Genomic DNA, 18,259 nt, shown 5'->3' with positions numbered 1-18,259 from the left:
ACTCATATTTGGAGCATGCCTATTCGCCCTTCTTTATTTATAGCCAATATACTATACCAAAAGCAGGTCCCAGTCCTGCCACTAGGGAAACAAAGGCACACAATCTTCTCGGTGCCACCGCGAAGATGAGATGCCCGCAGCGTTCCGCATATTATGGTCTGATAGTTTCACGATACAAACTTTAATTGAATCTTTGTCTTCGTCCTTAACCCCTCATAAGTACTACTCGAAATCGTCGGCACAATCATTCATGCTTCGAACACCATACCACCCTACTTCTTTATTTATGTAACCATATCCCACCACCTGTATGGTTAGAATCCGATGATTTTACTTCAGCGCTAAACCATTTAGAGATGTTCTTTATATCTATGCCATATGTGTTCCAGTTATTGAGATGCTTTACAACTAATACATGTAACACTGGAATGCTAATGTGGCCAATCCTCACCAATATCTGTGAATACGATACTAAAGTCGGGGCTAAGGAATCCAGTTATCGTCCAGGATCTCCATAATGCATGCATGTGCTTAGCATAAGAGATCATAGGAAGACCTTGGAGTTACGAGCGGGCCATTCATCGGTAGATTCCACAATTACATCAAGTTGTTATTCCCGGCCAAGTATCTTCAATGTTTCTCCCCTAAGCTTGATCGAGGACTATAATTCCATTTCGAAATTCAATTGGCGGGACTATTACATCGTATTTCATGGAATATACCCACGGGACTAAGATTTTCATGAACTCTATAGTAATCATGTATAAGTCTGAATATACATTCCGTATTACATCATTCAATATCTGTCAGATATCACGTAGGATAAACAGAACCCCAACGTATCGATGAACCAATTCAGTTTCAAATTCTTTATTAAGGATACATTTTCTATTTGACATCACGTTAAACCTTTCTAGACTATATGACGGCAATAGTTGGCGAGGTAAGATGCGTGGCTGTTTCCGAAGTTACACAAATCCCCTGAAAAGATGTGCCTCGCATCTCAACGTGGGGTACTAGGGTGAGGGTTTATTATATTGCTGGAAACACGTTACCGATGATTTCCTGCGTCCCAGTTTGCACAACTAATAAGTGTTCGTACATGGCTCCGTTGATCATTCAAGTATCATAAACTCATCATACGAGATATCTCAAAGTATCTAAACTACTGTACTAGTTATACGCGTATAAAGTACTACATAGGTAGGATAGCATAGATCTAACAAACATAATAGGTAATACTGTTTCTCAGTCGTCAGGAGACACAAACTTAGACGTCATAGTTCGGGTGATAGTTTCAATATAGGGTAGCTTTTATTTCTGCAGGAACCCTACTCGATCCTGGTTCAAGCCCACCTGTTGCCTTGTGTGTCCTAACAGATGACTTACTGACGGATACTCCGGAAGAACCATACACGTTAGGTATTGGTGGGGAAAGCTCGTTGAATTTTCGGAAAGCCCATGTGAGGAGGCTAGATTTACCTAAGATAATCCTGCATGATCAAATCCAAAACATCGAGTGTGGTAATTCCTCTTAAGCCACTGGCTAAAGATTAATAACGGTTATTCATTGTATATAAATTTCAATGTAGTTACATGCTTACCTATGTGTTACATCTATTATACTTTGGAGCCACTTGATTATTACCTTGTAAGCGAGTTGATAATTGATAACCCGCTTGTAATCAAATTTAGATTCTACAGTTCAAGGCATGAGAAAGGCACCCAATGTATTCTATTAAGAAGAAGTACTTATAAATCCGTGCCTTCTCTTTAGAGTTACCGTTGAAACTGCTTCCGCCTTGATTCGGTTGTGTGTTTGGTCTTGTTAATACCTTCCATCTCGCCGTCGAATACTAACCAAGCAGAGCTACTGTGTAGATCCTAGATATACCTAATGTGACTACGTAATACTAACCCCTGAGTATTCAAACTTCTATACAAAACGGTTGCATCGAACTCAAACCCCACTAGCTGCCGAGATATATTACGTGTGTATACATATCTGATCGCAATCGGAGGGTTCCAACCATACGAGACCCCACCATACCTCAGGTCACTATGAGGCTGTCGTGGAGAAGGGTCGATGTTTTATTCCCGTATTAAGGCCACCACATGGTAGCACACCGTCTCATGCGTATTATTGGGTTACACCTCACCTATCAGCGAGTTAGAGGGTCAACGCATCAGCAGATCGCGACGTCTGTCTGTTAGTACATCATGATGCAGTCATACATAACAACAAGTATATGCATCCATATAGCAACTATGCCTTCCGAATTATGCAAACTTCTCATCAGCCTTATTCAGCCTTACAGCGCATCGAAAGGTGCATATCTTACGTGAGGTTCTGCGTAATACAGCCGAGTTGATGCATGTTAATTAGTAAACTTGAATATTATTGGGCTGTAGGTGAAGTTCGGGATTCGGTATGAATTGAATGTTCTACTTGATCTACCAACGTTCAATCGAGACTACTAAGCAATCGTTCATAGATGTATAATGCTTAGAGTGCAGGCAAGAGTATCGGCGATAAGGGGATGGCTCTTATCCCAGTGTCTTCTTTAACCTAGTTACCCATTAGCGATGACGGAAAGACGGATATCTCGGATTCTGAAAACAAGTTATCAAACACTCGGCGTTGCCTAATAGTTTTATCATGTTGTAAAGAGCGAAGTGATTATATTCATTATATTCATGATTTATGGGTAAAGCTGTTGTTGTTTTAACGTTGAGACTAGTTACCGGTACATATGTACTTCTTCCAGGGTTCCGGTTACACTAGCGGATTACCTAATGAAAATGATGTAGCTGCTACCTATGCCACACGTGGCTGGTAGTGTACATACCGCACCTTAGGTAACCTGCAAGGCTGAAAGGTACCTACCAGCCACACCCACACACCCACTGGGGGGGAACTAAGCTTATGCAGCTCCGGCTGGCAACGCGCAGCTCAAGTTGCCTAACGAATGAAGCTCCCTCATCAAACATCACCAAACACCACCAAACACCGCCGAGCTTCATTTTACCCATATTCCCTCTCCAAACCCATACAATCATTATATCCCAGGAGTCTCGCGCGCACATAACTCAACATGGTAAGCTTAATTATAAAAATTATACTCTTCACAAGCTTACATTCCTCTCAAAATAGACGTCGATAGGAACGGGCTACGATCTTGCTAACTCCATCTTCTCACCCGATGGACGAAACTTTCAAGTTGAATATGCAGTAAAGGCGGTAGAGAACGGTGGCACGTCAGTCGGTATCCGATGCAAGGATGGGGTGGTCCTAGCAGTCGAGAAAGTCGTCACATCCAAGCTACTAAAGCCCGGCGCAAACAAGAGGATTGCGACCATCGACAGACATCTGGGAGTTGTATGTTGCCCTCTATCCCCACCACCTGCTACGATAAACGGTACTGACACATTCTCGTTTGGTAGGTCTACTCAGGCATGGTACCTGACGGTCACCACTTCGTCGACCGAGCCCGAGACGAGGCCCGCGCCTGGCGCGAAACCTTTAAGACGCCCATTTCCACATCAGATCTAGCAAGCCGCATGGGCGGGTACCTACAAGCCTACACACTGTACCAATCCGTCCGCCCATTTGGCATTACTGCTATTGTAGGCGGCTTCGACTCGGAGCTCGAGGCACCCGTCGATGGTGAAGTCGGCTCCGGCCCCTCTGTCGGTGCTGGTGGCAAGGTGGAAAACAAGAAGCACGGCGGCCCGGGTCTCTACATGATTGAGCCGAGCGGCATGTACTGGGGATACTACGGCGCAGCAACGGGCAAAGGCCGACAAGCCGCCAAGGCAGAACTCGAGAAGCTAAATCTCACCGAGGGCACCCTCGACCTGAAGCAGGCCGTCAAGGAAGCAGCAAGAATTATCTACGTTGCGCAGCAAGACAACAAGGATAAGGAGTTTGAGCTGGAGATGAGCTGGATTAGTGGGGTTGACGGCCCAACTAAGGGCCGGCACCAGGACGTCCCTAAGGACCTACTCGAAGAGGCCGAACGCTTAGCGAAGAAGGCTCTCTCGGAGGACGACGAAGAGGAGGAAGAGGAAAAGAGTGATGATAAAATGGAAGAATAAAGTAGCCATCTAACCCTCGGTCAGGAGAAGCGCGACTGTGCTTGTACAATTATGTGGCGAAGCACTCGGGACAGGGCGAGGCTCGTAGACTAATTTCTTATAAGAGCCACGATTTCTGACCGACAGTCGTATGGCGACGGTTTTATGTCACCTCCTACACTTGAGTAGACCCATTAGAGTTCTCTGACTCTTTATTATTATGATGATGATGATGATGATGATGATGATGATGATGCTGAATTTGTTAACATTCAAAGGATTTGCACAAACTACCTACCTACCTAGGTAGCTAAAGATGTATATCCTCCCCAGATCTTTAGCAGAAGTATAAATCGCAGTACCTAGGTTAGTGTGCTTTGTTTCTAACCCCAGAATCCCCTTGTAGTTATCGCGGTATCCACAGCTCATCCTGCCAGCGGGGTTGAGGTTATCTGCAAACACGTCCAGGGCATTTATTTACCATATGAGAGCTAAGTGCCTATCCCCCCACCCTGTCTTGTTCACTTCAATAGCAAGTAATCAACTCATCGTAGACCCAGAATCACGAGTAGGATAGGACAAGCACAGTTAGCAAGATACCCCTTTGGATGGCTAGATGATGGAATTACTCAACGCATTAAACTCGGAATTCTACGCAGATGAGGCTAAAAGCCAACGTTGCAATAAACATCGCAATACATCCCCTGACAGGTACCTAGTCATGTCAGGTCATCCCCCCCTCGTTCATCCCCTCGTTCGTTCCCTCCCAGGTCTTACTCCTGTCCGATCGGTCTTCTCGGACGGACACGATAGAACTCCCAGCGGTCAGACGCGGTCTCTCCATCTCCATGTCGCTGCCACATGGCCATGAGCGTCACCGACTCGCCTTCCTTCTCGAGAAGCTCCTTGTTCTCATCCACCCAGTCCTGCACGTTTGCCGGTACCTTGGACATGACAGGGACTCTGTACTTGGCCCATTGGTTGAAGTGCGTGGGAAGGACCGCGTTCTGGTTGTTGTGCTCGAGACCGCCCAAGTTGTTGATCCACTCGCAGAATCTCGGGTGGCGATGCATGAGATCAGTCCACTTCTGCATCGCGGCTGGACTCACATGTTCCATGGCGCCTGGGGTCAGTGGACCGCGGACAGTCAACAAGTCCTCCATGAACCCCAGTAGCTTGCGGTACAGGTAGCCTCTTTGATTCTGGATGAAGACCTCGTAGAGGCCAGCAGCGTCAAAGGGACAATCTCGAGGGTTGAACTCGAACCTCGTATCGCTTCGCACACCGAGACCCCAGGTGTACTTGATGACGATAAGACGCAGGCAGTAGTTGGCAAGCTCGTGCATCTCAAGGGTAATTGCTGCATTCCAAAGAGCCTCAATGTCGCTGTTGTGACCAATGGTGGCGTCGCTCACGTCAGAAGGATCCATCAATCTTCCGACATAGCACCACTGAATGATCTGCTTCCAGATCATAATAGCCCTACGGCCATTCTCGCCAAAGCTTATCCAGAAGGCAGACACAGGCTTTCGGGATCGTTCAATGGCTTTCTTGATGACTGGGGACCAGTAACAGAGCAAGCTGGCGTGGCAGGTAACATGGTGACGCTCGCGTCTCACTCCGTATCCGATCGCGATCATTCGCTGGCTTCCGTTCGCTAAGCTGTTCTTTGTAAGCTTCATTGACTTTGGTAACAATCATAACACGGCAATGAAATGGTGTTTTACTCACATTGTTGCAACAACCTGCGTGTGCTCAAAGAGCTCCCGACTCACCTCACACTGTCCCTTCAAGCCGTATGAGCACGCCTCACAAGTACAGTACTTGATGAACTCGGAACCGGTCGGAAGTCCAGACATCTTGGCTGCCGACGGTGAATAGTCTCGGCAGGTTGTAGCTATATGTATGGAACAAATGCAGATAGTAGGTGTAGAATGGTAAGATCGAGTGTTGAGAAGAGGGTGATCAAAGGAAAAGAAACTTTTGAGGGAAGATGTTATCGTCGCTCTGACGAATATTCTAGAGGATTGCCTGGCCAGTATAATGCGAACAGAAGACAGAACTTGAAGGAAATCACATCCAGCGAAACTTGATCGTGAAAGAAGGTTCCGGTGAGCATTTGCAGAAGTAGAAGATGCAAGGGAAATTTGGATGTGCTTCTGTAGGGTTAAATGGAGTCTGGGAGGAAGTAGGACACGATGAGAAGCAGAATATTTGTGAGAATTTAAAACCCCTCACGAGATACCATGCGTCCTCACCTATCACGCCCTCTTCGTCTTGTCTCTAGCTTTCTGACAAAGTGCTAAAGAAAATATTGTGTGATGTGCGACCGTTGATGAGCTCTAGAAAGCTGCGTGACAAGCGTCGCTGTCCCTTATGACTTGAAAAGGGACGAAAAGACCTCGTAGGTGCAAACTGTAATCCTAGTGCTCCCCTCAACAAAGATACACAGGACATCTAGACGATAGGTGCTAGATGCGTCAAGGGCAAATATGGCATGAGGTTTCAGATCGAGCCTCTGTCGTTCCAGTTCCCGTCCTATGTTCATGGAGCTACGACCATTTGAATATTGACTCACAAATAGTGTCGTGGTGAGAGTAGCACACATTCAACCAGATAGTATGGATTTAAGCCAGGCACCAATTACATGTACTCGCATTGGTGGACTAAGAAAGGACCTGCATGAATCCCCTTATCTTGCCCACCCAGTGCGGCTCCAGCTCTAGTACTTGCCTTGTGTTTGCCTGCTGTACATACCAGTTCACCATTGTGCCCCCCCTTAAACGGCATGAGGATATGGCGCCCCATGGGGAAGCTACACAAGCAACATATTGGCTAGACGGGGCGCCTTCCCCGATGTAGTATATCTATCGTGAATCTTGCACCGGAAGTCGGCAGATAGGGGGGAGGTTATCAAGATCTAACGCTATCCTAAGGGGCGATCTTGTACCTTGCTGCAGGACAAATACAATCGTCCCATTCATTATTCCTAGCAAAGGGTGTGAAACAAGGGGCTCAACACTCACGGCCCACATATCAGTGTGCTGTCGAAAGGGGGAAGTAGCAAAAGATACCTCGGAACCTCAGTACCTACTCAACTAAAGTGAAGTATTATGTATCCCTCATCTGGAGTGGTTGTGCGCAATTTGATCGTACAGCATAGTATTTTTCATAGCATGATCTGGGAAACATTTACAATTATTGCACTCACTGGTTTGCCCTTTTGGATAAGGGTTGATGGAGTCCCAAGTGTAAATCACTGAGAGGCTAGATACTAGAATATACACCTACATTATTAGTACGAGCAACACAGTGGAACTGTGAGGAAGCAAGGTCACGATGTGGACTGTGGCTACACACTCTAGCTTGCTTGAATCAGCTCCGTCTGAAGATAGCCATCGGTTAGGAGCTTTTGGGAATACGTTAGTTGGGCCAGTGATATACGGTACAAAATTAATTTTACGTTGATATGTTAGCGATTAAAAGTATAACATACCGCTAATATGCAGCATCAGCTAAGCTGTAGGGTCGATTGTAATAGTAGGCCATTAGTGAAGTAAGAACTGAATCTGAGAGTACAGAATAGGAGTGGACAAAAAAAGAAGAAAAATAATTATTAACCCAAGGACGGTGGTGAAAATATCAGTCTGCAGCTATATTTTATTGGCGTATCACCCTACCAGCATCCTTCTATGAGAACTATACCCTTTGGCATACGTAGTAGGAACTGAACTGTTCCAGGTCGGTGCTCTAACGACATGACAACCAATTCAAAATAGTGCTAACCCTATGTGTTGGGTATCCTATCTTCCACTTGTTTTATATTGAAGATATCCTTTGAAATGTAGAGAATCGTAATGGATTACCTATGGCATGGCCAATTACTTACCTCAGTATATCCAGAAACTACTAAATTTCTTGTTAAATGCCTCTGTAAGACCCATATTATATACTTGGACCCCTTGAAGCCATTAGGACTCAAAATGAGACATCTAGAGCAAGGCATACCTCTAGTATATATGGCCACAGACGCCCATATTTAGGTACCTACCTATTTAGAGTTCATTGAGGAATAACTAGATTGTTTCTATGCTTCTTGCTCTGTCCCGTGATAGAAACTCTACCAATGACATATATATTCAAGTACTATTAATAAGTTATACGAAGCACAAGATCAGTTGCTCTTACATTGGATTTATATATCAATGCTCTCACATCTTTGGCCAATCTAAAATCTGCATCAAGCTGTTTCCAATAATGCATTAATCCTTTAAACTTAATAACATCTAACTATGCCTGGCTCAATATCATCCGTCTATGAAATGATTTGCATCCAAGAACCATTAGAGATCATTACAAATTCATTAGAACTCATATAAGTCTCTTTATTACTTTCATTGTACCACTACCTATAACAGAGCAGGAATTTTACTCTCTTAGAGAAAATGCGTATGTCAAGTATTTGCATTTCTCGGTGCATGCAAGATGTAGCCTTTGACAGTGTGTACCGGTGTGTAGGTACCAGCTCCGCTTGGGTCCACAGCGGCCCCGCACTCGCACCGTGCCGGATGTGGGTCCGGCTGTGCTTACCTAAAACATGCATATAGTGTAGTTGCCGTTAAAAGTACAGGCCATGTATAAAAGAAGTAATATCTTTGGGAAAGAGATTCTTATATTAAATAACTAACTGACATTTATAAACACTAAGCCCTTCTTCTAAAAACAGGGCAGCAAATATCGTATTGCCTCTTCCTAAGTACACCATATATGTGGTTGTTATCTCTAAACTGACGTTTAACTATACACCTTAGGTACTCTTGTAAGTTTTCTGCTAGAGGTGTACCTGTGGTGTAATATACCGAATGAATTGAAACTCAGAGTACCACAGGTAGATGAATATAGTAAAGTCATAGTCTTCTCAAAATAGAAAGGAGATCCAGAGTTCCTAATGAATAAACCAACTTACCACATAATACTTACCTTCTGAAATCTTAGCACATAAATACTCTCAACATAATTATCTTGCGTATTGCAATTTGCACTTCATATTACTAAGTAGCTACATTACATAGCCCTTAGACCAGAGGGTTTTAACCGGGTATCATCCACCACCCCCTGGAGCGCAAATAAATCCATGCGTCCACAACAGCAAACCTCTAGGGACCAGGTATCAAAGCAGTAGTAACTAATGTACAAACCGACAGCAAGATGGTCAAGCTAATGAATCCTGCACCCAAGATGAGTAGGAAGATGTAATCGCGTTGAAAACCACGAGCCCTAATGCCAAATCCCAGTTCCTTAATACCTGGGAAATAACGTGGGCCCCCATTTTGGTTTTACAACTAACCCTTCCCGTATCCGCAGTCAATCTGGTCTCCTAACGTCTGCGACGCAATGTGTAACTCTTTGCCAAACCCCTCCGCACTTCGCCCAAAGTGCATCTCGTTCATGGCATGGCTTCCTGCTTGGGCTGCGTAAAAAGTACGGCTTCATCTGGGGCGAGAGTAATGCGGCTCTTCGTGCCGAGAAAGTTCCGGAATGCATAAAAAAACAAGGAAATCGTAGTGGTAGGTAGTGTGGATCGTGATGGACCGCGATCATATCGGACGTAGTACTCCTCATATTGCTGAGGAAGCATCGAAATCGTAGAAAATAGTAATCAGACTCGTAAGGAAATAAGCGATTCGTGAGTTAGCACCTCACGAAATGGAAGTGCAGAACAGGGTGTCTCGACGTTTGGACTCAAAAGCCTAAGCTTTGATGTCTGTCGAAAGAATAGGTCGGGTGTCTGGGGGAAAAAGACCAGACGCCAGACCCTTAAAACCATACGCCATGCTCTGATAACACATTATGAGGATTAAAAAAGAGGCACCGGCCAATGAGCAAATCAGATACCGGATCCAACATAGCTCAGGGCAATGCAACCGGCCGGTATGCTATGCAAATGCCTGTCTAATGCTGAAACGAAAAAATGGGTATAATAAAAACAAAGTCGACTAAATCAAATAACCCAGTCGGAAATAAGGACATCAAAGATTTGATGAGTAGTGCGACGACTAGTAGTGTCAGTAGGAAAGAGACAGTAGTCTCGGGTTTGCTCTGGCCTGGACCTAGAAAAGGCCTGCAGATATTTAAAAGGATGCCATGCGACGGGCAGGCGATCGGTTGTTGCCAAGGATCGGTGAGTTGCCAATCATCATAACTGGCGAAGGGTGTTCATAGCGTCTTTCAGGCGCAGTAGGAGAGGCTTCAACCATGGACTCTCGATGCCCAAAAGCAAAGGTCTTGGCTCTACCCAGACCTTTTCGCTTCTGTTGCAACTTGCCCAATTCGCGCTCGCAAGTTCTAGCGTGCTCCTCAGCACCCATCTCGACGTAGGCTTGCGGATAGCAGCGCTCGCGATTCTCAATGAAGAACTCGCTATATCCGCCATCGAGGATATAAACTTCCGGGTACGTCAGTCGAGGATAGTACTCTGCGTTGACCATGCGGTCCGATGCCCGGATGTGGCGGGCCATCATTGGTGCACGGCAAGCAGAATATTCGCAGTGGAAAATCAACAGTGTCTTCCCATCCATAGGGTTCTCGAAGAGGTGCTTCGCCAGGAGTTCCTTGTCATTGTAGTTGATAGCCGCATCAATATGACCTCCTTCATACTCATATTCGAATCGACAGTCAATTACCATCTTCTGCGTGTAAATATCGTTGAATTTTCCATCTAATACATCAAGGAAAGTATCTCTCGAAATTCTCGGGATACTATCGTTCTCGCCATCAGGGTAGAAATGAGGTAGAATCGGGTCTTGGGATTCCTCGATGTCCATCACGGATTGTAACGTGCTACGGGAAGCAGGTTCTTCCGAGCTAGCCTTCACAACATCGTCTGGGCTGTCAAACATGCTGATCGATCGACGGTACTGCCGACGAGGTCGTGCAAATGGATTTGAGACCCGACGAACGTGGCTGGGAATAGGGGAACCTGAACCTGTGCGAATATCTCGAGCTCCGTTAAGTGTTGCGAACTGAGCCTTGGACCGGGCACAGCCAGCATTGCCAGGGGTAGGGCTATGCGCCGTAGAGGGTCTCCGATCTTGAAGTGGGGAGTCGTCGAAGCAGTCGCCAGGAGACATTGTTGCAGATTGGGGCCCAAAGCGAAAAGTAGAAACTTGATTTTCTGGATGCAACTTAGTGGAGAGAAGAGCGCTGGTAGAGTGACCCTTGGTTCGAGATAGAGAGGGCCGGCGCAATCCTCCTCGCTTTCGGCTACTGTGCCTTTTGTTAGTATTGTTAAGATCATGCCAGTTTTTACCATAACATAGAACCTACTCAAACAACACCTTCGACGGCTCCAAGCCCATGGAAGATTGTCGGCTCACAGGTATAGGCGACTCCATCATCACATCATCCCCAGGCGTCCCCTGAGGTGTAGGCGAGGCGACCTCGAATGAGCTGAAGAATGGCTCCTTATTAGGTAAGGGCGAGATATCCATGGCATCGAATCCTCCCAAAGGAGAGGAAGTCATTGGTAGCGGTGGAGTCGTAACGTAACCTATCTAGATATCAGTATTTGACGCCCGGTTACCGTACCGAATACATTTTTTCTAACATACCCCGATTCTCGATGGCTTCCATCATATTTGATGTAAAAAGTGCACGACGCGGAGTCGGAAATCGGGGACTATTTAAACACGTTAGTACGAATCCGCCTTCAGCATCGTGTGTTTTCAACACACCTATCCTCGCTATCAATTCGGAAGTTTTGCGAAAGGTCTGCTGCAAGACTAGCAGCAGGAGAAGAACCTCGGACTGTCGAGTTGTTGAAATAATCGGTGTTAGATCGATGCAGCTGCTCGCGAATAGCAATGTTACCGGATCCAAAAGGGTTCCGGGAAGGCAAGTAATGGCGAGACTGTTGTCCCCAAGCCGGAGTCGGGGTGGGGCGCATGGCCGCCAAAGGTGAAGATGCATCCATAGTTGATGAATGACAAAACTGAGGATGTACGATAATAATCTTTACTCCTCAATGTTTACTTCCGAATACAATCGACTTTGTAGGATACGATTGTAATATACCGAGCGCCGTGATTAACGAATGCTCCCCGTATTCTATGATGTAACAGGTTGTATCTAATCTCCCAGAAGCCAACTCTTACTAAATTCCTTAAGCTCCTGTATACCAGGGAGTTTTAATGGCCGATCGAGATGATGTTTAAGTCTAAGGAATTAGGCAGTTTCGGAATCCTGAATTCCAATTGGCGTAGGATTCGGTTGAATTGGACTCAAATACCGAATTGTATGTACAATGGACAATGGACTAGATTTACAAATAATTTAGTTCTCAGATCTCGCCAATTCTAATTGTTATAGTATAATAGCAGATTTTAATAGTTCAGATGCGCTTATTCGGAGATTCCCGCATTTGAATATTGCGGGGTGAAGCTATATCCAAGTAATGTTCGCACGTACCTTGTGCAGCTGAACTGCGATGCAAGAATTGCCTAAATAGGAAGGTCGGTGGTCCAGGTGTAAGTAGAAAGTAGAAAAGTAGATAGATGATGTATACGGCTTTCCCTATAGCACGTCTAGGAGTCAATTGTCTATCGAATGTGGCGAATTGGTCGTTAAGTCTATCGGTGCAGTATCGAATAAATCCCTAAGCCGGTGACCGGTCAACTGTAATCAACTGTAGATCTGATCTGATTAGATCGTCCCGTCTAAACGACACCGAGATGAACACTTCGTTATGCCGAACACGTCTACCCCTAAGAGACATGTATAAACTTGTCGAAGAAAGCAGCACCTAGGTGTTGTTGAGAAAGGGACGTCGACTTTTAAGAGGTCGGCTGCAGGAGGGAAGAGTGAACGTGAAAAAGGTAGAAGGGGTTTTGATGCTTTTTGTTCTCTAGCTGACGGTTTGCAGAAGCCGGTAGCCCAGTAGTGTGGAGAAATCAGTTACAATAGCGGTTGCGAGGTAACACAGCCTGTCCTAGGCTTGCGCATCCAATCCCAGTGCAGGACAGCCTTTTTTAGTGCCCACTAACTTACCGTCGCCAGGGCAATCCAGTGGGTGCTCGCCGTTGCCCAGGTTGCCCTGTAGCTGAAAATGGCAGCTACCAGGTACCTAATGTCGTTGCTCACTGTTTTACCCGCCAAGCCGCCAGGGTCCCAAAGTGGGATTGGTTCCATTGGTGGGACAGCGGGGCGCTAAAATTGCTAGAAGCTATTTTTTGTAGTAAGAAACGTGTGAATTGGTTACATCATACCTAGCAACCAGCAAGCTTTAGCGGTGAATGCCTTGCAAGCCTTGTATTTCTATCCTTTTTTGCTATTTAGTACTGTATCTTAGGCCCTGAAATTTGAATTACACAAACATCCATTTGTCAAGCGAAGCTCTGATGGTTCTATATTTGCGGCATATGCAGATCATGGACCCTCTAACACGAGCTGAATATACTACATAGGTCATCTACATCAGGTACGTGTATCATTCAATTCGTCCAAGTGGAGATACCTACATAATGTATCATGTAGATACATACATACATTAGGTACATACATACATACACACCTGTACATACCTACTTACATGTATGTATCCACATCCCTGGGCTAGGTACATATGTTAATAATCGCGATCCCAGAAGCAAAAGCTACGGAATCATGCTCAATACCCAGTGAGACAAGTTCTTCCGCTCGGGTAGGTACTATCCCTCGTCAGACATGTTCACCCGAGTGAATACATAGAGAGCTTGGATTTAAGTAACCTAGGTAGTCCTATCCATAGATAGCTCGTACGAAAGTGGTATACCTAGCGGAAACGTACCGTCGCTACCGTTCCTCTCACCACTAACATCTTATATACCAAATACTTATATACGGCACAGTCACTTAATCATCTTTAGGTACTACCTGTTTATCCTCTTAACTGGCAGCTACCCGAGGTAACAACCCGTCTATTATCGACATTTTGATGCATCTGAAAATTATGCATACCATAGATTAGCTTCCGCGTCTTGCAGCTTTTTCGTACCGATATCCCATACAGGCTTCTCATACAGGCTTTAAAACACCAAAAGGACGGATTTGTCGTCTAGTCTAGGGAATACCCCAACCTGTGACGAGTGCATCTGTTTGTACATACACCCGGGCCCACCAACTAGTTTCCAGTGTTTGGCTATTGGCCCTGGCATCAATTGCAAGGTTTTGCGGGCTGAGACGAGCTATTCGAGCGGAAGTTTCGAAAAAAAAAAAATATCCCAAAGGCATGGCATGGTCATCAGCCTTCTTCGGAATAACTCGACTACGTTTTTCTATAGTTATACCTAACCTAGGTACATTGTATAGTGTCGTCACTTTACCCGACCAGTTAAATTGTTAAGTCGTGATTTTATATAGAACATCGGCGGCCGCAATTAAGATATTATTTGCCCGGAACAATTCACTTGACCAGGGGGCAATGAGGCTGTCTTGGCCTAGATTACCTGATTCATAACCACGTTTATTCATGTCTTATTGCTTCTCTAAGTCTCGGTTCTTTTATAAAGATTACCAGATGTCCGCCAGGGCAGTTTGACGATTTTCTACGCTAAGTTTTTGTTTGAAGATGAACCCTGCTTCTTATAGCGCGGGCCTTTGCCGGTAAGTAGTCGGACCCGCGTCTCCGAGCATCTTAAGCCGAGCACCAATACGCCGTCAAGTACCGCAACTATGTTACCCCAGATCTTGTAAGCCCTCGAAGAACCATGTCGCTTAAGAGACCATTGCATATTTTTGACGGATATTCTGTTTCGAATATATCATTGTATCGTACTTCTACCATATGCCAACAGTACATTAACTACGATGGAGCTTTGAACGAGTTCCGGTGTTCCACGATACAGTGCGCTGAAGGATCTTCCGGGGCTTCTTTGCTTTATTGCCTAGCTTCTGACGGTTGCTACGGTGCTTGCAGCAATAAGCACGACCCTAGTTTGCTATACGCATGGATGACCGTCGTCTACGTATTGTACAAAGTAATACTATGTGTTGGGACCTGTGGAGGGAGAAAAATAACAAGTAACTTTCTTCCGGGCCGCACCGATAATAAGTAATAAGTAATCGGTATTTTTCACTAGCTAGCCAGCCCTTGATGCAATTTTTTTTCAATCTACCTAGACAATATTGAGTAGCTGGTGGTGTGCTTTTTACAATACCGAAATGACACTCATTATCAATCCCAGACTCACTTGCGGCGTGTCCGGTAGTGATTGGACTCAACAAGCGTAAGCCCCATCAGTCCAGTTTGAAAGTTTGAACATCACCGACGCTTACGGTGTTATGGCCGCAGACGAGCGGACGTACTGTACGACGATGTGGAGGAACTAGGTAGCTCTAGAACTTTTAAAGACTCCTAACACCCCTTACGCTTTGAGCCTCACTCGGGGAAATTATTTTCACAAGCTCAAATTGAGGTAACGAAGCCTTAATTTGAGGGTTTAAAAGGGGGGGTTTATTTACTCGATATCCATTATCCTAATCCAAATGTTGGATCCATTCATCTCTACGGCAACGCGCAGCCCTGGGTATATCACATAAAGGATAAATTAATTGCGGCACTGGTCCAAGCCACCAGAAACCTTTTAAACCTGGGGGCACTCCGGATTTGTCTTGTCGGCTCCCTTCCGATAGCTTTTCAAACAATAGGGAAACAAAATCGATAGTATGTGGACCATCTTCGATCGCACATTGAAGACCACGATCTCCTAGCTTGTGGCAGACGTCATCTACATGTTCCGACAAAAGGCAGGATCTTCATAGCCGCTCTCTAGCCCGCACACCTACGCACAACCGAACTACTATGTATACTAATAACTAGTCTTTAGTTTCAATGGGTTCGCACCGGCGCATTTAAACAGAAAACTCAGTCGGAAACATATGCGCTCTACCACAGTCGACATCTTGCAACAAACCAGGTTCGAAGCCATTGAGATCTTGATCACTGTTGATTGTTTACATTTCATACATAATCGGGTGCTGCCGTGCTGTCGTGCTGACCGCTTTCGGATGACCTGCATAACTGTGCAGCAACAAGCATGATAAGGCGAATCACAGTAGTCGGGGAAGAAGGCAGCTGAAGACCCAATGAGATGGTTAGACTGCCTTACCGACCTCGCGCTTACTATCGCCGAGCCCAAGGCGCCTATTTAGTGACACCCTTCAGCTGCTGCAAAAAGAAGTCCTACCTCCAGAATAGGCAATCCCTTAGATAACAAGTCTTTTTAGAATACCTTCGAAGCTACTACATAGCCTAGCGATTGGTGAAGTTAGGAGAATAAGCGGCTATTTCTGATGAGACAACATATGGTGCCATCTTCCATTTAACAGGACCCGCCAGCGGTTGAAATACGACCGTGATCAAATAACTGTGTGATTCAGATTGCACCAACTTGTTTGATATCTAACAAGGGGGTACCCGTAAGTGTCCGCCGAGATGCGGAGTTGGGAAGATAGGAAAATGGGAAAATGGGAAGAAGAGGGGTTGTTTAACAGGTACAAAAAGTAAACAGCAAAACCGCGCAAGCTCGCGTGTCACTGTAAACATTTACCCATGTCCATCACGATATCACGAGGGGCGGCTAAGCTTCAAAGAGCTTAAAGCTGCGGACAAAAGACAGGGGAGCTTGGGGAAGCTCGGATCTCCAGAGTTGCATTTTCGAAATCCTACACAACCTTGCAGCCCTGGCCGTTTGAGACTCTGGGCCATCCAGATACGATTTGACTTAATTACGCTCTTCTAGAACCAATAACGGCTAGACTAAGGATCACCGATTAGCCCGTTTCGACGGACCTCAATTCACACAGCCAACCCATCTCACCTGACTGCCACAGCGTCTGAAACGGCCGAGTCTATGCGAATGGGTCGTATTCCGTACATAGATAATCGGAAAATCCTGTTTTCCATTAGAGCCGCATATATCGTCATCAGATATCATGCACTGTTCTTCCTTATATCCCGAGCGCGGCAGCAAGGCCCATATATCTGCGGCACCGACCAGCTTGGTTTTTATATTCAACGTCAGCATCGTCCAAGACATTGAAATTCAAGAGGACCATATTAAATTATTCAATCCTTTGCATATATGAATTGTCCAGATAATCGGAGCGGTTAGTTCGGTTCCTTTAGGATTCGGGAATCCTGATCCAATGCGCCGTTTGATCACATGCCGGCAGGATTCAGCTCCCAACGCGAGAGTAAGCTGCTTTTAAGAGAGTATGATTCATGCAAAATGGCGCAGATGCTTATGTTCCAACTGCATTTTGACAGGTTCTCGTGGTATGATTTCCATGCGTCATACCATACGGATCCGTACAGAGCTTCAAGTAGCCACGGAGCTCCTTATAGTTAATCGTAATGGAACGAGCTTAGTCCCTTGGCTATACTGCCACCAAACTTTGTCGCCTTGTAATAACTACCGATCCATTATTTAAGACTCGGGTGTAATTGTCCAACATTCCATTAACAGTGAAAATTACGTTGACCAATCATGTTAGCTGTAGGTATTATATATGTAGAACTCAGCACAGCAACTAAACAAGAACCAAGTAAAATCGTGAATTAAGATGTAGCACAAGCTCTACCGCCCGGTATTCATGGGAAGACTAGCAACTACCATAGTGTCCAAGTTCTGAAAAGAGACTTTCTCTCATCCTCCTCTACTTGCTATATGGATACAAGACCAAGTAGTTATACGTAAAAACTTAACTATAAGTTCTATTAGGTATCAAGATCATTATATACCTACCTGCATACAAGTACAATAGTGGCGTTAACCTTATCAATTGTTTCTATATATAATGTGCTCTGTCAAACACCTCGACTAAACAATATTTGGAAGCCCACATGCGTCGACTTAATATGTACCAGGACGCTCATAAACATACCCGAGCGGTTATTATATACTTGTACAGTGTTAAAGATATATCTGAAAGATAACCCCTTATTATCTATTTAGTCTAGCTGTCGTCAGCCAGCCCTCTATGTATTTAATGTCATATATCAGGTAAAAGGTTACCCATTAAAAAAGCATGTGAGGAATGTATCAACAAAGTGGCTTGATATTGATCTATCAAATCCCGTATGTTATTTAAATAGTTGCATATATAATATGTCCTATTCTATTAATCTTATTGGATCAAGATAAAA

The 18,259-nt window shown here is 45.1% G+C and overlaps 3 protein-coding genes across 3 annotated transcripts; 1 reads left to right on the top strand and 2 right to left on the bottom strand.

Annotated features, from left to right (window-relative positions):
* The first annotated feature begins 2,966 nt into the window (after window positions 1–2,966).
* Window positions 2,967–4,406, top strand: F4813DRAFT_351685 (nucleophile aminohydrolase). The gene is made up of 3 exons (XM_049242439.1): window positions 2,967–3,098; window positions 3,155–3,379; window positions 3,445–4,406. Exons 1-3 carry the CDS (start codon window positions 3,096–3,098, stop codon window positions 4,096–4,098), a joined length of 882 nt encoding a protein of 293 aa, XP_049101662.1. The 5' UTR covers window positions 2,967–3,095; the 3' UTR covers window positions 4,099–4,406.
* A 444-nt stretch (window positions 4,407–4,850) lies between these two features.
* F4813DRAFT_401304 (uncharacterized protein) lies at window positions 4,851–5,936 on the bottom strand (the record flags this gene model as incomplete). The annotated part of the gene is made up of 2 exons (XM_049248392.1): window positions 4,851–5,739; window positions 5,809–5,936. 2 exons carry the CDS (start codon window positions 5,934–5,936, stop codon window positions 4,851–4,853), a joined length of 1,017 nt encoding a protein of 338 aa, XP_049101661.1.
* A 4,017-nt stretch (window positions 5,937–9,953) lies between these two features.
* F4813DRAFT_322223 (Rhodanese-like protein) lies at window positions 9,954–12,164 on the bottom strand. The gene is made up of 4 exons (XM_049241016.1): window positions 11,811–12,164; window positions 11,688–11,755; window positions 11,404–11,626; window positions 9,954–11,343 (listed from the first exon to the last, which is right to left on the bottom strand). Exons 1-4 carry the CDS (start codon window positions 12,047–12,049, stop codon window positions 10,209–10,211), a joined length of 1,665 nt encoding a protein of 554 aa, XP_049101660.1. The 5' UTR covers window positions 12,050–12,164; the 3' UTR covers window positions 9,954–10,208.
* Between the last annotated feature and the right edge of the window lie 6,095 nt (window positions 12,165–18,259).

Source organism: Daldinia decipiens (genome assembly GCF_022478715.1).
Source record: "Daldinia decipiens strain CBS 113046 unplaced genomic scaffold F4813scaffold_8, whole genome shotgun sequence".
NCBI lineage: Eukaryota > Fungi > Ascomycota > Sordariomycetes > Xylariales > Hypoxylaceae > Daldinia > Daldinia decipiens.
The sequence above is the reverse complement of the archived record's forward strand: the minus strand, read 5'-3'. Positions and strand labels throughout refer to the sequence as shown.